A 19,282-nucleotide genomic window follows, 5' to 3' on the forward strand; every position below is an offset into this window, starting at 1 on the left:
TCACAATATGAGAAAAAATTATGAAAATTTGCACTGTTTCTCACACTAGTGTGCTTTAATGTTTAATCAGGAAGTTTGCTTTTAAATGCTTTTATTTTGTACAAAATTGCACAAAGTCACACTGAACGTGAATGGGGAAGAATGAAAGAAACAACTAGTTCCGGAGCATGTTGTGCTTGCAAACAAAGACCTTGGACCTGTGCATGTGTGGATGCATTTATACTCGAGCTATCACACACACGCGCACACACACACACACACACCCATCCATCCATGCATACAAACTATTGTATTACACCTATTTCATCCTACCCTGAACTGCATGCAATTTATGAATATGATATAACTCTCTCTCTCTCACACACACACACATGCTCAAACTGCCTTGTCTTTAGCCTGCATTGACCTCAAAAATAATATTTTCTTTCACCACATATTCTAGATAAAACATTGTGACTATGTTTTGAGGCTTTCGTGTTCTCTCAGAGTAAACAAGTTTAAAATTAAATGCTAGAGCATACAAATGCCTCACAGTGCCTTGCTTGTCATTTACACGAGGAAGAGACAACTGAAGAAGAATTTTACAGTGACGATGCATTGCAAGATATATTGGAAGATAAAAATATCACTGGACAAGCTGAAAACCTTGCAACAACTGAAAAGGAGCAATCTTCTGATTTTGAGGACCCAGCTGAAGTTGATGTAACGTTCTGGTCAAAGGATGGAAAAAAAAAAAGATTATTTTGAAGTCAATGCAGGCCAAAGACAAGGCAGTTTGAGCATTTGTGTGCATTGTGTGTGTGTGAGAGAGAGAGAGTTATAATATCAGATTCATAAAAGCATATTGCATACAGTTCAGTGTAGGATGAAATAGGTGTAATACAATAGTTTGTATGCATAGATGTGTGTGTGTGTGTGTGTGTGATAGCATGAGTATACATGCACGCACTGGTCCAAGGCATTTATGTTTGCAAGCCCAACATGCTCCTGAACACTAGCTGTTTCTCTTACTTTCATTCGTCCCCATTCACTTTCAATGGCCGGCCATTTTTGACAAGTGTGACTTTTTACAATTTCGTACAAAATAAAAGCATTTAAAAGCAAACTTCCTGATTAAACAAAGTACACTAGTGTGAGAAACATTGCAATTTTTTATTTAATATTGTGAAAATTATTAATAAAAAATGCTGTTTTCACTGATAAAATTAGGTGCCTACTTTTAGATAAATGAGGCCTACGATTAATTGGATGCAAATAGAAACACAAAACAAGTTGACAAAAATAATGAATCCAATATTTAGTGATAATATAGCATAACGACAGATTTATAAGCAGTTGTTTGGAGTCCGGTCATTTTTGACCGGGAACACAACGGGCGTGACCGGCGTCCGAACACAACCAGAGGGTTAAATAGACACAAAATAGAGTGTTAGAGGGTCAAATAAATATTGAAGAGAATTAGTATTAAAGACATGGGGAGGTCATGAAAGATTCTCTAGCACTTTTTTGAAGTTTTAAACTTAAACTGATTAAATATGTACTGTGTGTGTATATATATATATATATATATATACACACACACGCGTTATATCTGTTCGAGAATGATTTTATAAATTGTAATAGGTGCTCTCTCATAAAACATTGTCAGTATTCGATTTCTCAATTGAATGTGTGAATTATACAAGAAACAGACAAATTCATACACTGAAAGATTTATTAAAACCGATAAAGGAATGTTTTTTTGCAATCACTTTATTTAAAAAAAGAAATCTCTTAATAGGTAAACATGTTTAAGTGCAAAATCTTTGCTAGTGATATTAAATATAGAAAAATGTTAAGCAAAAAAAAATAAAAAAATTTAAATCCCTTGTTTTTTCCCTACAACGAACAGTAGATATGAGGGTAAAACAGTGTTCTGTGATAATTCAACTCCCTCTAACAATGAAATAAGCAGGCAACAATCTTAAACTCAGAACTTGTGTAGAAATATTCGGTTCAGCAGGATTCAGTTGCTGCACTTCCCAGCCACTAGGGGGTGATATAGTTTGTACCAGTACTGGGATTTGCGTTTGAAATGCATTATGACCTCGTCTCAGTAAGAGAAAACGTGTTTTCTCCCCTCTCGCCATCTTCAAAAACAATAGAGCTGGCATAGAAGAGGAACATTAGAAAGACAACAATTTACAGTGGTCACTAGTGTGCATATGTGAGTACAAAGTAGTTGGTCAGGCACATTAGTTCTCATTTCAGTGTGTGTTGTGAGGGGGAGGTTTATGTGTGACGCCCACCCTGGTCATGTGGCAAGAGTGGCAGAGGAGGTGGGAATCCAGAGGGAAGCACTGAGATCCAGGCTCATCGGAGAGCTGCTTCCCACACTCCTGAAAAAGAGGGCGAGAGGATTGTGATCATTACAAAGCCTGTGCCATAACATGTAGATATGCGCTTATCTGATATCCTACTAAATGATGACAATCGTCTTATCCAAACTACTCTCCATAAAACCCACCTCACAGTGATAACACTCAAAGTGATAATCTTTGTTCATTGACACCACCCTGAGGATCTCCTCACTGCCCTGAAAAACACAAACACACACCATCGAAATCTTTCTCCTGAATTGATCTGAAAGCATCTGCTGAACTACTAGGGCATCATTTACCTCAGCAGGTAAGATTGGTTGTAAACAGGCAGCGCATTTGGGAGCAAATGTCCTGAAGAAAAAAAAATATAAATAATTGAATCCACATCAAGCACATCAAATGTTTTGGATGTGCCCAATGTTGATGTAGATGTGGCATTCAAACAGAAATGGGACAACAACCACGTGGTACTGTTGGAATTAATGGCTGACTAGAGGGAAGTTTATTCAAATAAACAGGCAAAACTATTAACTGCTAACATTAAATTCAAATAAATTGGTTATTTGATCAATTATGTCACTAAAAACTTTCAGTTTTTGGTGTCACATGATCCTTTAGAAATCACTCTAATATAATTTGGTGATCAATAATAATTATCAGTGTTGAAACTGCTTAAAAAAATGAATAGAAAGTTAAAAAGAACAACATTTGAAAAGTAATCGTTTGTAACAAATATCTCTAGTGTCACTTTCAATCAGTTTAATGTATCCTTTCTTAAAAATATTAATTTTCTCTATGTTTCTCTATGTTCATCTCTATGTGGCAGTGTTGGTTTTTACAATTTACTCACCTCTTGCACTACATGCCCATTTTTCTCTGAACAGTAGTTTGCATGAACTTTTTGTCACTATATAGGCATTGTGCTGCAGAGTTAGTGACTATGATACAGGAAATTGAGATATTTTCAATTGTTCTATCAGTAAATAGAAAAATAATCCACGTTATGAAATGCATTAGCCTTGCACAATTTGATAATGCGTGTTTTTTAAGAGAGAAATGGCACTATCGCCACACTATTTACTAAAAAATTAAATTAAGGAAACAATTACTTTTAGCTTTCTTCAGCTCACAACTAATCCTAAACGGCAACAAATCTAGCAAAAAGGGCTTCAGAGCAGTTGGTAATTTTAGACAAATTGCATTGTTGTCATGTCACTTATAACACGGTTCACTAACAGACCTGTTGTAGTCAGAGACGCAGTAGACATTGTTGAGGTAGTCTACTGTGAATGGCACCCCGTCCAAAGCCTTTGAGCAGACCGTACAGCGGAAACATCCAGGGTGATAGCAGTTCCCTAGAGCCTGCAGAATCTGAGTTACACAGATCAACAGAGAGTTAACACTCAACCCATGCAACCTTCAAACTCTGACACTGATCTCGTGCAGAGAACACTTACCTGCTCCAAGATGAGGTGACCACAAACACTGCATTTCTCAGCTGCCTCCTGGAAGCCTGAGAACTGTAATGAAGACAGATTGGGAAAACAATGGAATATTCATTAAAATATCCATCACTGAACAACATAACAGAATTTAAGGAATACTAAATATAAGTGTGTACAATGTTTTAAATAATAATAAAAAAAATTAAAATATATACTATTATAAATATTATAGAATACTTTAAATATAATTAGTGCTGCTTTTATTTTTTATCAAAATATTAAATCAATATTTTATATTTAATTTTTTTTTTTAAGTAGAACATTTAAATCAAATTATTTGGAAAAAATAAATATTAAATATAAATATACTACAAATGTATTTTTTTTATCTTGTACCATTTCCTGAGCACCCAGTTTCTGTTTGTTTTTTTAATAGCAGATGTGCTCTTGGATATTTTTTTTCAAAAAATATTATTTTAAATTTTATACATTAAAATAAAAAGTAATTTTAAAGTAAATTCAACCCCTTAACACTAACTAAAATAAATACTAAAAAGACCACATGAAGTCATCCCTACCATGTAATCCTCCTTACAGTAAACTGAGCCATTAACGTTGTAAAAGTCCTTGTTGCGGAGCGTTCGCCCTTCAAGTAAAAACAAGATAAGACAGCTGTTTCAGACCAGCATGAGAGATATTGACCCAAATGAAGAGGTATTGAAATACTGGCTTTGGTTATATGACTGATGACTCACCGCAGGAAACACATGTGAAGCAGCAGGTGTGATAGAGGCTGTCCAGAGCCTGGCAAGCATTATCTGCACCATATACACCTTTACTGCACTTCACACATGTACCTGAAAACAAGAATACAACCACAAACACTGTCTGAGTACACTATAAACAGATGCATCAGAAGCTTCACAACAATCACACACACACACACAACTTGAGTGGTCAAGGACAATGAGGTCATCATCCAAGCATACCAATTACATAAAATGCAGGCGGCAGAGCTGTCTGGACTCAAAAATACGTGTCTGCGCCGCATGACTCGTGCATTCTTCTCCCATAATACCAGCCAGTGGGTTTGTTTCTTGTAGTAACAGTACACATACACTGATAAATCTGAACTCCACAACCCCTTTATTACTCGAAAAAAGGCTAATAGGCTGTTGGATGCAGGAATTATATATTGTAATGTGTCGGAATGAGGTAATGTCTTCAACTTTACACAGGTGCTTTTCAGACAACAGGGAGGTTTCCTTGTCGCAACAAAGAACTACACACACAGAAGGCACAAACACGCACCCAACCCTCACAATTGAGTGTGTGAGAGAGCCTTCCCTCAGGACTCAAATACCTGAGCTAAACAAGCACACGCCAGCACACGCTAGTGCACGCTAACACACGAACACACCCTCACTCAAACTGTGGCTGGCTGAAAGCACACAAACAAACACACACAGAGAGAACCCTTCTTTCAACCAAGCCTCTGCCCTACTGTATTACAGCTCTTTGGTATGGTCAGCGCATCACAGAGCCTGTAATTTGGGGACATGCATAATCACTATGCTCGCTCTAGGCAGATATTTTTGACTTTGGAGTCGGTTCAGAATTCTATGTAGCCTTGGGTGGAGGGGATGGATAGATATATATATATATATATGGAAGGAAACTGAAAGGCTAGTATGTATTTTTGAAGTCTGACTGGATGCGTTTCATGTCTTGCTTTTTGCTTCTGAGAACGTTTGCATGTTTTAGCAGTTCTGAAGCAGTCTTCATCTCACCACATCACACACATACACAACCTGCCAGAGAAACAAACATCATTTGTCATAAACAAACTAGCCAAATTGGATGAGTTAGTGATCTCACCGAAGTACTCCTGTCTGTCCACAGATGACACAGACTCCCTTCCAGCCTGTTCTTCCAAGGATTTCCCTGGAGCTCCAACTGGGGCTGGAGTAGATACGGAGCTGGGTGGGATGGTGGCAGACACGGGCTGTCCTTTTAAAGTCAGGCCTCCAAGTAACGCTTCTCCTTCCAGGGCAGCATCTCTCAATAGCAGGCGGGTGAGCTCCTGCTGGTATCGGGTTCCTAGCAAGTCGGAGTGTCGCGCCCTGTCACCCACACCGTCGCCTCTTGATCCCCGCTGGTCAGTGGGACCCCATTCTGGTTCTGCTCGGTGGAAGGTGACAGTATGTGTGCTTAGTGCGGGTGGATATGAGTGACGGCTATCGTGTGCACTTCCTCCAACTCCAGACACCCCTTCGAGACAGTCCCTCCAAACCTCCATAGGGGGCGCTCCTGTTTTCCCAGATGCCTGTACGGGGTACGCTTGACCCGAGGTGGCGCCACCGAGTTGGGTTGAGGAGAGCTGGAGCTGCTGGGTGGGCCCAGGTGTATGGCGGGTGTCGTAGCCCAAACTAATGCCGCTGGTCCGGTTACTGCTGCACCGACTTCCCATGGGACTCCCGCCACCTCCGCCTCCTCCGCTAGCAGTACTGCTCGCAAAACTGGAGCGAGGGCTTGCCAACACGGACTCTTGTAAGCTAAAAGAGGAGCAGGGGCTGAACGCTGGTGCAGGGGGGAAGAAGAAGCCCCCTATGCCGCTGTCATGGGTCCTCTGCGGGGGGTGCGAGAGGGAAGCGGGGCGCACGCTGTCCCAGGGTTCGCCACCTGAGCTCAAACGCTTGTAGAACAGAGCTTCTTGCAGAGACAAGCGCTTGTGACGCTCTAAATCATGGAGGAAGCTGGGCTCTACAGCAGACGAACGGGCTGCCGAGCTGTGTGTTGGGTACGGAGGTGGAATAGACGACACCGGAGGAGGCTGGGCAAGAAGCTGCTGGCGGCGAACGAGCTGCTGGAGTTCCAGAGAATAACGCCGCTGCTTCAAGGCTGCGCGAGAATTCGGGCTGTACACTCCCTGTGGGTCACCTTCACCTCTGGGCGAGTTGACCCGTTCCACCGCTTCTGGTAAGTAGCACGATGCTCGCTGCTGGGGCGACCGATGCCGCAGAGGGGCAAGAGTAGACGGGTGATGTTCGATCCCAGGCCCGCAATCCTCAGGTACCGTGGCCGAGGTGGTATTTGAGGGTGCGATTCTCTGAGAAGTGGCCACTTTGCCTGGTCTTCCGGCTGACTGGCCACACACCTCTACGGAGGTGGAACAGGAGAGCGGGAACTGAGGCGTACTCACAGGTGCGCTGTTCTGTGCTAGGGTCCCATCATTGGCATTGTTGCTGTTACTGTTATTTGCATTGGCCAAGTCGTTTTTCTTTTTGCTGAATTTGACACTTCCAGAGTCACTCAGTTTGAGCTTTTGCTTGAGTTTGCTGCCAAGTCGTTCCATTGTTGTTTTAATAATACTCTCAACTATGATATAAAATATAAAGTACGAATTGAATTTCTCTTAGATGCCACCTGAAAGCAACTACAGTTTAAATAGTGTACTAAATAAATACAGTGAAATACAGTGTGGGCACAAGCATCATTCAAGTGTTTCAACAGCAGATAGAACAATAGATGTGTGACATCCAAAGGTTATAACAAAATAACTATAAAAAAAACTAATCCACACAAAAAACCAAAGTGTTAAAAACGAATACTTTCTGATGTTCTACAAAAAATAAATATTTGACTTTGAAGATAAATAAAAACTATGACATTTTCTGCAGGCTACATGTCTTACTAGTTAGACTTGAAAACAAGCGGTTTGTCTCCAAACTGTTTGTTTGTGATGAATTTGCTGGACATGTGTGTGAACAGAAGCATGTTCATCCATTTGTTTGCTATCCTTTTTGCAGCTACTTGCGGCCTTGTCTTCGGCAGTGAGCAAATTAACGTGTGAAAACTACCGTCAGGTTTCAAAGAGCCTTGAATTCCGCTCCCAGACTCGCGCAGAACCGATCCATTCAAACGCTGAAGTCTCGCAGCCACATCCGCAACACTTGCAAGTCTTATAATTACCACTTGGTTCTTTGTCTCTGTGGTTTTATTTGAACGGCGCTGCCGGTTGTTTAAAAATAAGAACGGAGTCTGAATACGGAATAAATTCCAACGCGGTTCCTTTGATTGTGTTGGAGTTAAACACACGGGTTATAGGATACAACACCACGGCCACTTTCTGACTAAACTAGCGGCTTTCAACAAAAGCAACTTGAAAACGTTTCTCTGTGCGGATAAATGCGCCGTCCGTATCCGAGAACTCAAAAGCGTTTATTCCTCAGCGAAAAAGGTACAAGGCAGATCAAAGCCTCCTGTTGTCCCGCAGGATTTCCACTTTGCCCAGTCCAGTTTGAAAGAAAATTAACATTATTCCCCAGAAGTGGAAATCTTCAAAAGCGTGTAACAATTAAAAACCAGCTGCAGCGAATCAAAGGGAGGAAGTCACCCAAACATATTCGCAGAGATAAGCACGGACTGCGCACTCTACGCCGGAAAACTGCGCTAAAATGTTCAACGTACAGTTTCTTTCTTTCCAAATGTTCCCTTCCTCCCCTTTTCTTCTTCCTCTGTGGCTTTTTTCCCGACCGGAACACCTTTCCCCCGGGCAGCGCGCATGAATAGCATCCCACTATTTCGTCACAGCCCAACTTCTTAAACAGACTGTTCCCATTGGTTCAGCCTACTGTTTGGATTTACACAAACAACCTTGACATAATCGCACACATTTATCAAATGACTAAAATAAAAAAGACAAATACATTTTATGTTAGTCTGAGGGCTCAGAATGAGTGGTTTAATTAATAAATGCACACGAGTCAACTGTCTGTAAATAAGACAATAAACTAAGAAAGCACAATGCAGTCATGAATCAAATAATTTCTCTTTTGTTTATAACACCTTGTGTTTTATTACACGTAATGTGGCAACACATGAATCGATTTAATTCGACTTAAAGTAGCCTTTAAATAAACAGAAACCTGTAAACATGCAAATGGTTCGAAGACCTCACATATTTTCTGCGTCGTTTTACCAACCCTAAGGCCTAATTGGTCGTGCCGTGCCTTTCGTCTGTGGAATGCGCGGAGGGATATCGCTAAGTTCCCTGGGACAGCGTGAGTCGGCTGCGTGTGTGCAACAATGTGACTGTTTTTTCTTTTCTTCCATCGCGGAAAATGCCTCTCACTGCTCCATAGTTACCGAGTGGCATAAATTCCGGTGACAACTGACCTGCTGTCGTATGGTTACTGTATTCAACCCCACCGAGACCCTAAAAAGACCCAGTGCCGTTCTTTTGTTTAAAACCTGGTTTTTTCCCTACCCCGGAGCTCCCTCCTCCCCTTCTACAGCTTCTCCTGCGGTTTTGTGGGAGCGCGCACAAGCGAGTGGGGACTTGTTCTGGAGCGCACGCGGGAATGTTTCAGCGCTTACTAAGGACTGCTCGAGCCCGTACACAGGACAGGAGGAACGAAGGGATCAATTTATTATCGAAGCGGAAGGTGTTAAGGGCCGGACTGAGGCGCCTCTGTGTTGTTTTTACAAGAGCTTTTTTCATCTTAATACTGCTAAATGAATGAGAACATGTCAGTCAGTTGTTAAATAAATGCTTCGAAAGCCCATTCAACGTTCTATTTAGAACGCCACAAGGAAACATTTGTAATAGGCTACATAAAACCACCTCTGGCAGCTAAAAGAATTCTCAGTTTACACGTTCTAACTCGTTTGTTTTATTTTTGGTTTTTATCTGTGATTAGAAAGGCTGGAAATAAACTAAGTGTAGTTTAATCAACAGGTGAATCAGGCGAGTCTGTATTGCATTTAATGTGACTGCAGCATCATCTACTGGTAGAAACAAGTCTCGCCGCCGTACTTCAGCGCAGTTTCTAGTTTGTACCTCTTGCTTTCCGTAGTTGTTATAATCCAAAATGGCAGCATCCTTGAGGACGTTCTGTACCGCAGGTGAGGCAGTATGTTAGTCGATATTTAGCAGAATATTTGTTTTTGTGACCTGTCTTGCAGTGTTGGAAAACAGACGTTGTGTTATTGAGCTCAGGAATGCATCTAAACGTTATTCTTGTAAAAGCGTGCTAATGAATGTCTATGGTGTTAGTACTCTGTCACAAAAAGTAACGGCTGATGAGTGAACAGTACGTTTTTCCTAATGGTCATTTTTGATTTCACTTACCTTTTACAGTGTCGAGGCAGTCTATACGCCCATTTTCATCGTCATGTGTGACCCTAGCAGGAAAGAAGTGGAGACTGGAGTGAGTTTCCTCTGCAGTTTGACATTAACAAATTGTACTTGTATTTGGGTCAAGATGACCCGGGGTCATTTCCTAGTGTGTGGTCAAAAGATCTCACTTGTAATTATTAACTTTGTGTGGGTTCCATATAACCTACTAATATTATAATTAACAACTATAATAATGTTTGAGGATCAAACTGACACACTTTTTTTGTTGTTGCTACAATTCATGAAAAATCAGACAATATAAAATAATAAATAGTAACTATTGCAAATATCAAACAGATCAAAACAAAATTATGGCATTACAAAAATAAAACAATAAAAATGAGAACATATGATAAATAAAACTGTTTTACAAATACTTTTACCCTTTTCCTAACATTTCTAACATTTTCATTTTCACAGAATGTAAGTATACAGTTATTTTATCTTTATGCTTTTGGAAATGGATCTTTACTATCCCTAATTGCTTCATTGTCATGCTGTTTGTCTGCAGAAACGGTTTAGCACATAGTGGATCAGAATATGGGCCATTAACAGATCTGCCTGACTGGTCATATGCAGGTGAAATTTATTTTATATTTTGCTAAAAGCCAAAGGCAACAATGGGGTGTGGATTTGTTGTCAGTTCAAAACACTGTCAACAGTGAATCTGTGAATGAGAATATAAGCACTGACAAGGATTTGTATAAATGATGTAATTTTCAGATGGAAAGCCTGCACCTCTATTGAAGGGGCAGATCCGCAGACAAAAGCAAAGAGAGGAGTTTGCTGTAAGACTCTTATGTTTTTGGATTGTTGTTTTCTTCCTTTAAAGTAAAACTTGAAATGTTTCAAATGTTTACATTTGTGTGCACATTTAGAGAAGAGCGGTGTATCTCAGTGCAGAGGTGGATGAAGGGATGAAGCAATGGCAGGAGAAGAAGGAAGAGGAGAAACGGAAAGAAGAGCATGTGAAATCCTTATTGCTAAAACCTAAAGGAAATGTATTATTAAAGAACAAAAAATAAAGATACTTCGGGACAAAAAAGCTTGGCCATGATTTCTGTTTTTATTGTTAAACACCAACACACTATAACAATACACACTTTTATAGTGGTAGAAAATAAAACAGTTTTTATTGTAAAGGACATTAAGTTCTGAGCAAAGGGGTTAAGCAGATGCAGTCTAAGACACTTATTTCAGGGACTGTTGTTGTGGGGGAAAAAACAATTTGCTTAGAAATTTCCCTTAGGGTACAATTATGATAGTTTGCAGCTCATAAACAGAAACAGTTGGAATTTATTTTTTTAATACAAATTTTGTAGACGATACTATTATATTTTCTGCTTTTATTTTGAAATGTGGAAAACTGTTTTTTTTTTAAAAAAAGGAGAGGCTTTCATTTTTTTTATAGAAACTGTACATACAAATTTTATTTCAGGCAAAAGCATTTGTGGTGGATTGTGAAATGGCAAAATAAGTCAACCTCAGTTTGTGTTGTGGAAATATAAAAAAATGTTCAGCAGCCATTACTTCAGTCTTCATTGTCACATGATTGTTCAGAATCAGAAATCATTGTAATATGCTCATTATTTTCAGTGTAGAAAACAGTTGTGCACTTAATATTGTTTTGTGGAAGAAAAGGTTTACTTTTATTGATATTTTTTTAAATGCTGTTGGTGATGATATTTTATATATTTTCAATTGAAATAATATTTTTTTAATTTATATATATACAGTGCCCTCTAAAAGTATTGGAACAGTAAGGCCAATTCCTTTATTTTTGCTGTAGACTGTAAACATTTGGGTTTGGCATCAAAATATGAATATGAGATGAGAGATTAACATTTCAGCTTTTATTTACAGGTATTTTCATCTGGATCTGATACACAACTTAGAAGATAGCACCTTTTCTTTGAACCCACCCATTTTTCATGTTACCAAAAGTATTGGAACAGATAGAATTAACATTAGATTAAAGTGAAAAAGACTTGATATTTAGTTGCAAATCCTTTGCTTTCAATAATTGCATCAAGCCTGTGACCCATTGACATCACCAAACTTTTGCATTCTTCTTTTGTGATGCTTTTCCAGGCTTTCACCGCAGCCTCTTTCAGTTTTGGGCAATTTGGACATTTTCACTTAGGGGTGTACTCTCTTTTGTGGCCAGCGGTTTAGACATTAATGGCTGTGTGTTGAGTTATTTTGAGGGGACAGTAAGTTTACTCTGTTATACAAGCTGTACACTCACTACTTTACATTGTAGCTAAGTGTCATTTATTCAGTGTTGTCACATGAAAAGATATAATAAAATATTTACAAAAATGTGAGGGGTGTACTCACTTCTGTGAGATACTGTATGTATATATATATATACACACACACACACAGTCATGGCCAAAAATATCGGCACCCTTGGTAAATATGATCAAAGAAGGCTGTGAAAATTAATCAGCAAATCCTTTTGATCTTTTATTTTAAAAAAAAATCACAAATTTAACCTTTCATTGGATAATAAGAATTTAAAATAAATGTTTTTCTCTAATACACATTGGACACAATTAGGCTGCACTAGGCTAAGTGCTAAACGCGAAAAATGTTACTAATAACATACTCAATAACTTTACACTAACACACTGTAGAATCACCAAATTCAGTGCACACATCGTTGCTCTCATGCTGGTTATACTACAACACTCATTTTGAAAGTAATTGCTTTGGCACAGTTTTTAATGATTTTAAAAATTGTTAACATTGTAACACACTGTACTTTCACTAAATTCAGCTCACACATCACTGCTCTCCTGATGGTTGTACTACAACATTTATTTAGATATTTATTTATTTATTTAAATAATTGTTTTTGCATATTTTCTATAATTGTTCATTAAGAAAAAAATGGTAATAACTTTGTAACAACAGAACTTCAGGATGTAATAAAATTACTTAAATGTATTAGCTTTGGTTCCACACAGTAGAAACATGTTATTTCAACTCCTAATGAAGGATGTACATAACTGAATTGAGTCAACTCAACTAAATTTAAACATTGATATTGTCAGCAGATAGACACGGGACACAGAGGTAAGTGCAACACAATGAACAGGTTTATTGAGTAACAGCAGAGGGGAATGAGATGAGCAGAATGTCCAGGTGAGCAGGCGGGGAATGGGAATGTCTCTAGGGGCTTATCTGAGTGTGAATGTCCTTTTTCCTTTTCCAGGGGATCCGGAGGTAACAGTGGAGCATGGAGACGGTGGAGAACAGGGATAGGAACACTGGAGCAACTGGTAAGTAGACAAAAGGTAAGTGGGTCAGGTTAGTCAACATGGAAAGTTTGAGACCAGAGAGTGAGTGAAGAGGAGGAGTGCAGTGATATAGTGCTGCTGATTAGTGCTGACAGGTGGCTTTGAACTAATTTACTTTTCTGTTAACTGTAGGATGTAATAGCACATAAGGAAAATAAGAATTGTTTACACAAATGATGTTGTTACCCACCTAACATATTAGAAAATCTCACAGTGTCATTAAGCTTGGGCTTTGTCTTGTGTTTGCACCTTTCCCTGCCTGTGTTCATTGCCATGGTCACTGATTTAATGCCCTTTCATATAGCTGTGGTGCCACTAATTAGTTTGCACTGTGTATTTCAGTTCCTCTGTTTCAGTTCACGAGTCCGGTCTCGTCTATTATGTCTGTGCTCTACAAAACTACCGTGTTTGGATTGCCTGTGTGTTAAAAACCTTTGAAACATGCATCTTTGTATATTTATATATAGCACATTGCGACAGTAACAACCATAGCTTTTGCACAACAATTGTTATTTTTTTCTTCTATGATTTCTAAATTTCTCTCCCTTTGCAGTCCTGAGTAGAGCATGATTGGAAGTGTAAATCATTGTATCTACTTCTATAATAAAACTTTAACACACAAAAAACTACAACAAAAAACACATTATAACGGACTGCACCTACACCCGATCTCAATCACCTGATTCCACTTCCCATACACCTTAAAGGTCTACTCACCCCTCTCCTCCGTTGACTGGTCTTGAGGTTACAAGCTCTTCGTTGATCCTGTCCCTTACCTGCTGGATTCCTGACACATAGTGGACGTCCTCCTCCTGTTTTCACTACAAAGAGGGGAAAGATAAGAACTATGAAATCGTCACTTTATTGGGTTTCATCAAACTCTTTAGTTGTTGCACGTACCTTTTGATATTGTCTTCAGTTTGGTTAATAAAGAAGCTCTTACCTTATTCCTCCTCGTGTGCCTCTTCATGCAGTGCGTGACACACGTAGTATAAACTCAGTTTGATTAAGTAAACCGATTTAACATGATTAACTGTTGTGACAACATCATAAAAGAATTGTGTTGTATGACCTGATTTTATTTATTGACATGGAACTGTATAAGTTTTTCTAATATGTTAGGTGGGTAACAACATCATTTGTGTAAACAATTCTTATTTTCCTTATGTGCTATTACATCCTACAGTTAACAGAAAAGTAAATTAGTTCAAAGCCACCTGTCAGCACTAATCAGCAGCACTATATCACTGCACTCCTCCTCTTCACTCACTCTCTGGTCTCAAACTTTCCATGTTGACTAACCTGACCCACTTACCTTTTGTCTACTTACCAGTTGCTCCAGTGTTCCTATCCCTGTTCTCCACCGTCTCCATGCTCCACTGTTACCTCCGGATCCCCTGGAAAAGGAAAAAGGACATTCACACTCAGATAAGCCCCTAGAGACATTCCCATTCCCCGCCTGCTCACCTGGACATTCTGCTCATCTCATTCCCCTCTGCTATTACTCAATAAACCTGTTCATTGTGTTGCACTTACCTCTGTGTCCCGTGTCTATCTGCTGACAATATCAATGTTTAAATTTAGTTGAGTTGACTCAATTCAGTTATGTACATCCTTCATTAGGAGTTGAAATAACATGTTTCTACTGTGTGGAACCAAAGCTAATACATTTAAGTAATTTTATTACATCATGAAGTTCTGTTGTTACAAAGTTATTACCAATTTTTTCTTAATGAACAATTATAGAAAATATGCAAAAACAATTATTTAAATAAATAAATAAATATCTAAATAAATGTTGTAGTACAACCATCAGGAGAGCAGTGATGTGTGAGCTGAATTTAGTGAAAGTACAGTGTGTTACAATGTTAACAATTTTTAAAATCATTAAAAAATGTGCCAAAGCAATTACTTTCAAAATGAGTGTTGTAGTATAACCAGCATGAGAGCAACGATGTGTGCACTGAATTTGGTGATTCTACAGTGAGTTAGTGTAAAGTTATTGAGTATGTTATTAGTAACATTTTTCGCGTTTAGCACTTTGCAGACGGTCCCTTAGGACCAGCGCATTGAGATCAACGTATTTTATACAGAGCGGAGAAAAGCTTGTTTTGAGGAAACCTCGCTTGTAGCTCGTTTTGTACATCCCTAAAAAAGAAAAAATACGTAATTTGTGTATTAAAAACGATTTTCTCGCGAGTTATTGATCCGGAAAAGTCGAATCTGTTCTGCTGATCTTCTGGCAGCTATTTGTCTCTCCGTCTCTCCCATCGTGGGATAAAAAGTTCCAGCACATAATGCAGACGGACATATTCCCCCCTTTCAGCTTCCACATGTTTATGTTTTTCATTTGATCACTTTTTCTAGTCTTTCTGTGGCCATCGGTTGTTTTTTCTTTGACAAATCTGCTGTCGTAAAATGGATTCCAAGGAACAGACTAGCATCGAGATGAGACTGTTGCCATACCATCTCCTGCCTGAGAAAGTAATTAAGGGTGTTGCTATAGTGACTCATATTAGCTGCAAAATGCCATTTCACTTTCCTATTTTTTTTTTTTTTCAGAGAAAATCTTGAAAATCAATCAGTATGGCTATGAAATATAGGGAAAATGTATGCTAATTATTCTCTAAACAGTAGACTTTAGCGTAAACATTCATTTCTGAATTTCTTTTTCTTTCTAGTCCTTAGGTCTTCAGTGTGAGAGGAGGTCACACATCACTGTTTGTCACTGTCTGACTTGATTTCTCTCTCTCTCTGTCTGTCTTCCAGAGACAGAGGCCTATATATACACACACACACACACACACACAGGTCTTCCTGCTGATTTCAGCAGCCTCTCTCCATAATTATAGCTCCAGTTGCTGAACTGCAGATTTTTTCCTCTGGTGTTTTACTGGACCCTGGATCAGATTCAACCATTTTTGTCAGCACTATGAGAAAGTTTTGTTAAAGATGTAAGCTGACAAAAACAACAGAAACCCAAGATTTCTCTCACACCGTTGAATACTTCAAAACCACAGTTATGATTACATATATTGTATAGTTTTAAGTTTTATTGAACCTATCCATCTCTGTCTCGTGGTCTTTTGTCATTCAGAAAATACTATTGTTCACAGGCACTGAGACACAAATCAAGGCAAGGTTTTATATGCTGATCGTTCTCATATTGTTTGAGTTTCACCAACAGTTTTTTTCCTTTGTTCGTTTCCCTGCCTTTCTCTATCCCTCTCACTCTGTCGCTCCCTCATGTTGTTTTGGTTTTCCACAGAATGAGATCCAGATGTTTTTTTGAAGTGCAGGAGGAGAGAGAGCAGAGGACAGGAAGGGGAGGGCAGGGACAAAAGATGAGGTGAATGTGCATACATAAAGAAAAAAAGAGGGAAAAAAAAAATGAGTGTTGAAAACAAATGAGAAATATTAGAGTATGAAGCAAAAGTGTGTGAGGATGGCAGACTGGGAGCCTAGAGGTAGGTGTGTTGGAGTGGGTCCTAACAGAATATGACAAAACTCAGGTTACTGTATGTGTTTAGCCTGGGGGTTTGGATACATCAATACACTTCCTGCTTCAAATGTATATCTAAGGGAGAGATAGAAAGATTTGGACAAAATTACAGCTTGATTGTATATGACACACAATTTAAAATATTCAGCTCGCAAGTGATATTTACCTTGATTTCACTTTATTTTCTTCACACATCTAACGTCTCACTCTTTTTTTTATTATCTCATTCATGTCCCGACACTCTTTTTTCTTGGTTCACTAAAAAAAGAGGGGGAAAAAATTATTAGGGCAAAATAGTGATAATTTAAAGGAAAAATAGCTATCAATTATTCAATCACTTTTAGACAATAAAAAGTGAATTATCATCGTATTTTAAATTCATGTAAATGATTTCATGATATCCCACATTTTAAGATGAAAAATCTGTAAAACAATCAAATATATACATAAAAGACACGTTAAAGAAGTTAGAAAAATGAAGAAAAATAGGCCATTGTCAAGTAGGACAAATAAAAATCATGCAAGGGGTAATTTATACCGTGCACTTCTACACAAAAATTTCTTTCAACATAATTCTGTGGCTGCTGATTCAAATGTAGGCCTACTAATCTAATAGTGTTATTTATAAGCTACACAGGGGAAAATGGCAACCTAAAAATAGTAAATCTAACTGTAATTTAAACAAATTAATTTTTATGAATCAACCTAAATACATGAGACCAAAAAAAAAAAAAAAAAAAAGATTTAATGGGTTGAATCAACTAGAAATAGGTCTTTAAGGTAACAGTTGCGTAATTATGCGTAATCAAGAGTAATTATGTTGATGGTTTTTCCAGTATACACAAGTTTGAACTTGCCCTCCTCTGCTCCTCTCTTGACTTCTGTTCACCTCTCAGTCAGCAGTGTGTGGTAAAAAGTATAGTAGGTTACACAAAACACACATATACAGTCTGAATTGGAAGCAACTGTCCAGGCCACATCCTGTTCGCCAGCTCAGCGTGTATGTAGGCGTTTGTGTGCTTTTTCCCTGGCCACCCCACGAGACAAGAACCAAGCTCACCAAACATGACTGCCAGAGCTCTCTCACACCACCATGACCAGAGCCAGACTTCCTGTCCTCTCCTTAGCTCATCTGTCCATCCCATAAACAGAGATGACACAGTTTCAGTACAAATGTAATATGTAGAAATAATATATGCATGTTTTAGTAATCTACTTGCTGAACAAGTTAATAAGGGCAGTCACAATTGCCAGAAAATCAGACACGGATGGGGTTTTTTAGTTTATTTTTTTATGTTGTTTTTTTGTATGCAGAGAGGCATTTTGTCAGAAGTGGAAAAGTGTGCCAGAAACAGAACAAAATAAATAAATACAAGAGTAATCATCAGTAATTTGGTAATTCCCTTCATGTCATCATTATCATGCTGAACTGGCAATTTTTCATCTGATTAATACATGCTCATCACTGTACCTATTAAAAATTCATTCAAAGAGCAACACAGTGGACAGGGATTCAAAGATGGGGGAGAAAGAGATTGGTAAGGGAGGGGACAGGGAAAACAGCTCAGAGATGTTTGTGGTGGGCCATTCATTTAAAAGCCTCATAAAACAGAACAATTTTGCTGTGTGGAGAAATGAGGAGGGGGGAAAGACGGGAGGGAGGCGGAAATGGCAGAGCGCTGTTTTTTTTCTGACTTTGTCAGCTGGAACAGTTTTAGGACACTAACCCTGCTCCTCCTTCACTAGAAAGTACAGTCGTCTGTCTCTCTGGTCCATTTTTTTCTCAGGTATGAGAACATGTAAAGACGCTCATCAGTTTTCTATAAACATATTAATTATTATATTAGTGATGGGATTTTTCAGGTTACATTGTTGAGCCAATAAGTGGACAGAAGTGGCTTTATGAGTCAGTCATTGAATCATTCAATGAACTGATTCATTTAAAAAGTTGATTCATGCAGGAAACAAATTAATTGTTCGGGAATTAAATGCCATGTGTTGATGTTGTGTGTGTGTGTGTGTGTGTGTGTGGAGGGTGGAGAAAAATCAAGTCAGTCAAGTCTACTTTCAAGTACCTGCCAATATTGTGTGTAAAATGTAAGTTACCAAATATTCACTTTTGAACTGTTGCTTAAAGCCATGGCTATCCTAGAAACTTCTCAGAAAAGACCCAGGCCATCATTGCTTGAGCTAGCAACAACAAATCCGTGGTTTAAGAAAGTTTAAGAGAGTAGTTTCACATAAAGATGTTCTTTGGGACACTACCTAGTTTTTTCTTACAAGTTGCCCATTGATCTGTTGTATATAAGCAATATCTTTATCTTGAATATTGATTAACATTATGATGTTAATAAAATATGAATTAAAACTTTATCAATAAATAAAAACTGAACTTTAGACATTTCAGCAGTAAAGCAAAAGTAAAACGTGTGTGAGTAGATTTGATACTCGTGTGAAAATTATTTTTTTAAGGCCCAGGAAAGAGAGAA

General features: G+C 38.5%; 2 protein-coding genes across 4 annotated transcripts; one reads left to right on the forward strand and one right to left on the reverse strand.

Annotated features, from left to right (window-relative positions):
* Positions 1 to 1,698: 1,698 nt before the first annotated feature.
* LOC306875684 (LIM domain-containing protein ajuba-like) lies at positions 1,699 to 10,057 on the reverse strand. 3 transcript variants are annotated; one of them, XM_079426364.1, is made up of 9 exons: positions 9,939 to 10,057; positions 5,684 to 7,183; positions 4,561 to 4,662; positions 4,384 to 4,451; positions 3,818 to 3,880; positions 3,601 to 3,731; positions 2,660 to 2,711; positions 2,507 to 2,575; positions 1,699 to 2,378 (listed from the first exon to the last, which is right to left on the reverse strand). In XM_079426364.1, exons 2-9 carry the CDS (start codon positions 7,158 to 7,160, stop codon positions 2,247 to 2,249), a joined length of 2,094 nt encoding a protein of 697 aa, XP_079282490.1. In that variant the 5' UTR covers positions 7,161 to 7,183; positions 9,939 to 10,057; the 3' UTR covers positions 1,699 to 2,246. The 3 variants fall into 3 exon arrangements, with proteins under 3 accessions (XP_079282490.1, XP_079282489.1, XP_079282491.1); XM_079426363.1 differs by lacking the exon at positions 9,939 to 10,057 and having other exon boundaries at positions 5,684 to 8,347; XM_079426365.1 differs by lacking the exons at positions 2,660 to 2,711; positions 9,939 to 10,057 and having other exon boundaries at positions 5,684 to 8,347.
* Positions 8,871 to 11,036, forward strand: LOC306875717 (large ribosomal subunit protein mL52-like). Its single transcript, XM_079426422.1, has 5 exons — positions 8,871 to 9,712; positions 9,948 to 10,017; positions 10,498 to 10,565; positions 10,710 to 10,774; positions 10,865 to 11,036. The coding sequence occupies exons 1-5, from the start codon at positions 9,679 to 9,681 to the stop codon at positions 11,009 to 11,011; spliced, it is 384 nt and encodes a 127-aa protein (XP_079282548.1). The 5' UTR covers positions 8,871 to 9,678; the 3' UTR covers positions 11,012 to 11,036.
* Positions 11,037 to 19,282: the final 8,246 nt, after the last annotated feature.

The sequence above is a fragment of the Barbus barbus genome (assembly GCF_936440315.1).
Source record: "Barbus barbus genome assembly, chromosome: 1".
In the NCBI taxonomy this organism is placed as follows: domain Eukaryota; kingdom Metazoa; phylum Chordata; class Actinopteri; order Cypriniformes; family Cyprinidae; genus Barbus; species Barbus barbus.

Coding starts and splice junctions, on each gene's coding strand:
- LOC306875684 (XM_079426364.1), bottom strand. CDS start 7,160: ATGGAACGACTTGGCAGCAAACTCAAGCAAAAGCTCAAACTGAGTGAC. Junction 4,452..4,560: donor CTTCACATGTGTTTCCTGCG/GTGAGTCATCAG, acceptor TTTTACTTGAAG/GGCGAACGCTCCGCAACAAG. Junction 2,712..3,600: donor TGCGTCTCTGACTACAACAG/GTCTGTTAGTGA, acceptor TTTTTTCTTCAG/GACATTTGCTCCCAAATGCG.
- LOC306875717 (XM_079426422.1), top strand. CDS start 9,679: ATGGCAGCATCCTTGAGGACGTTCTGTACCGCAG. Junction 10,018..10,497: donor GGAAAGAAGTGGAGACTGGA/GTGAGTTTCCTC, acceptor GTTTGTCTGCAG/AAACGGTTTAGCACATAGTG. Junction 10,775..10,864: donor AGCAAAGAGAGGAGTTTGCT/GTAAGACTCTTA, acceptor GTGCACATTTAG/AGAAGAGCGGTGTATCTCAG.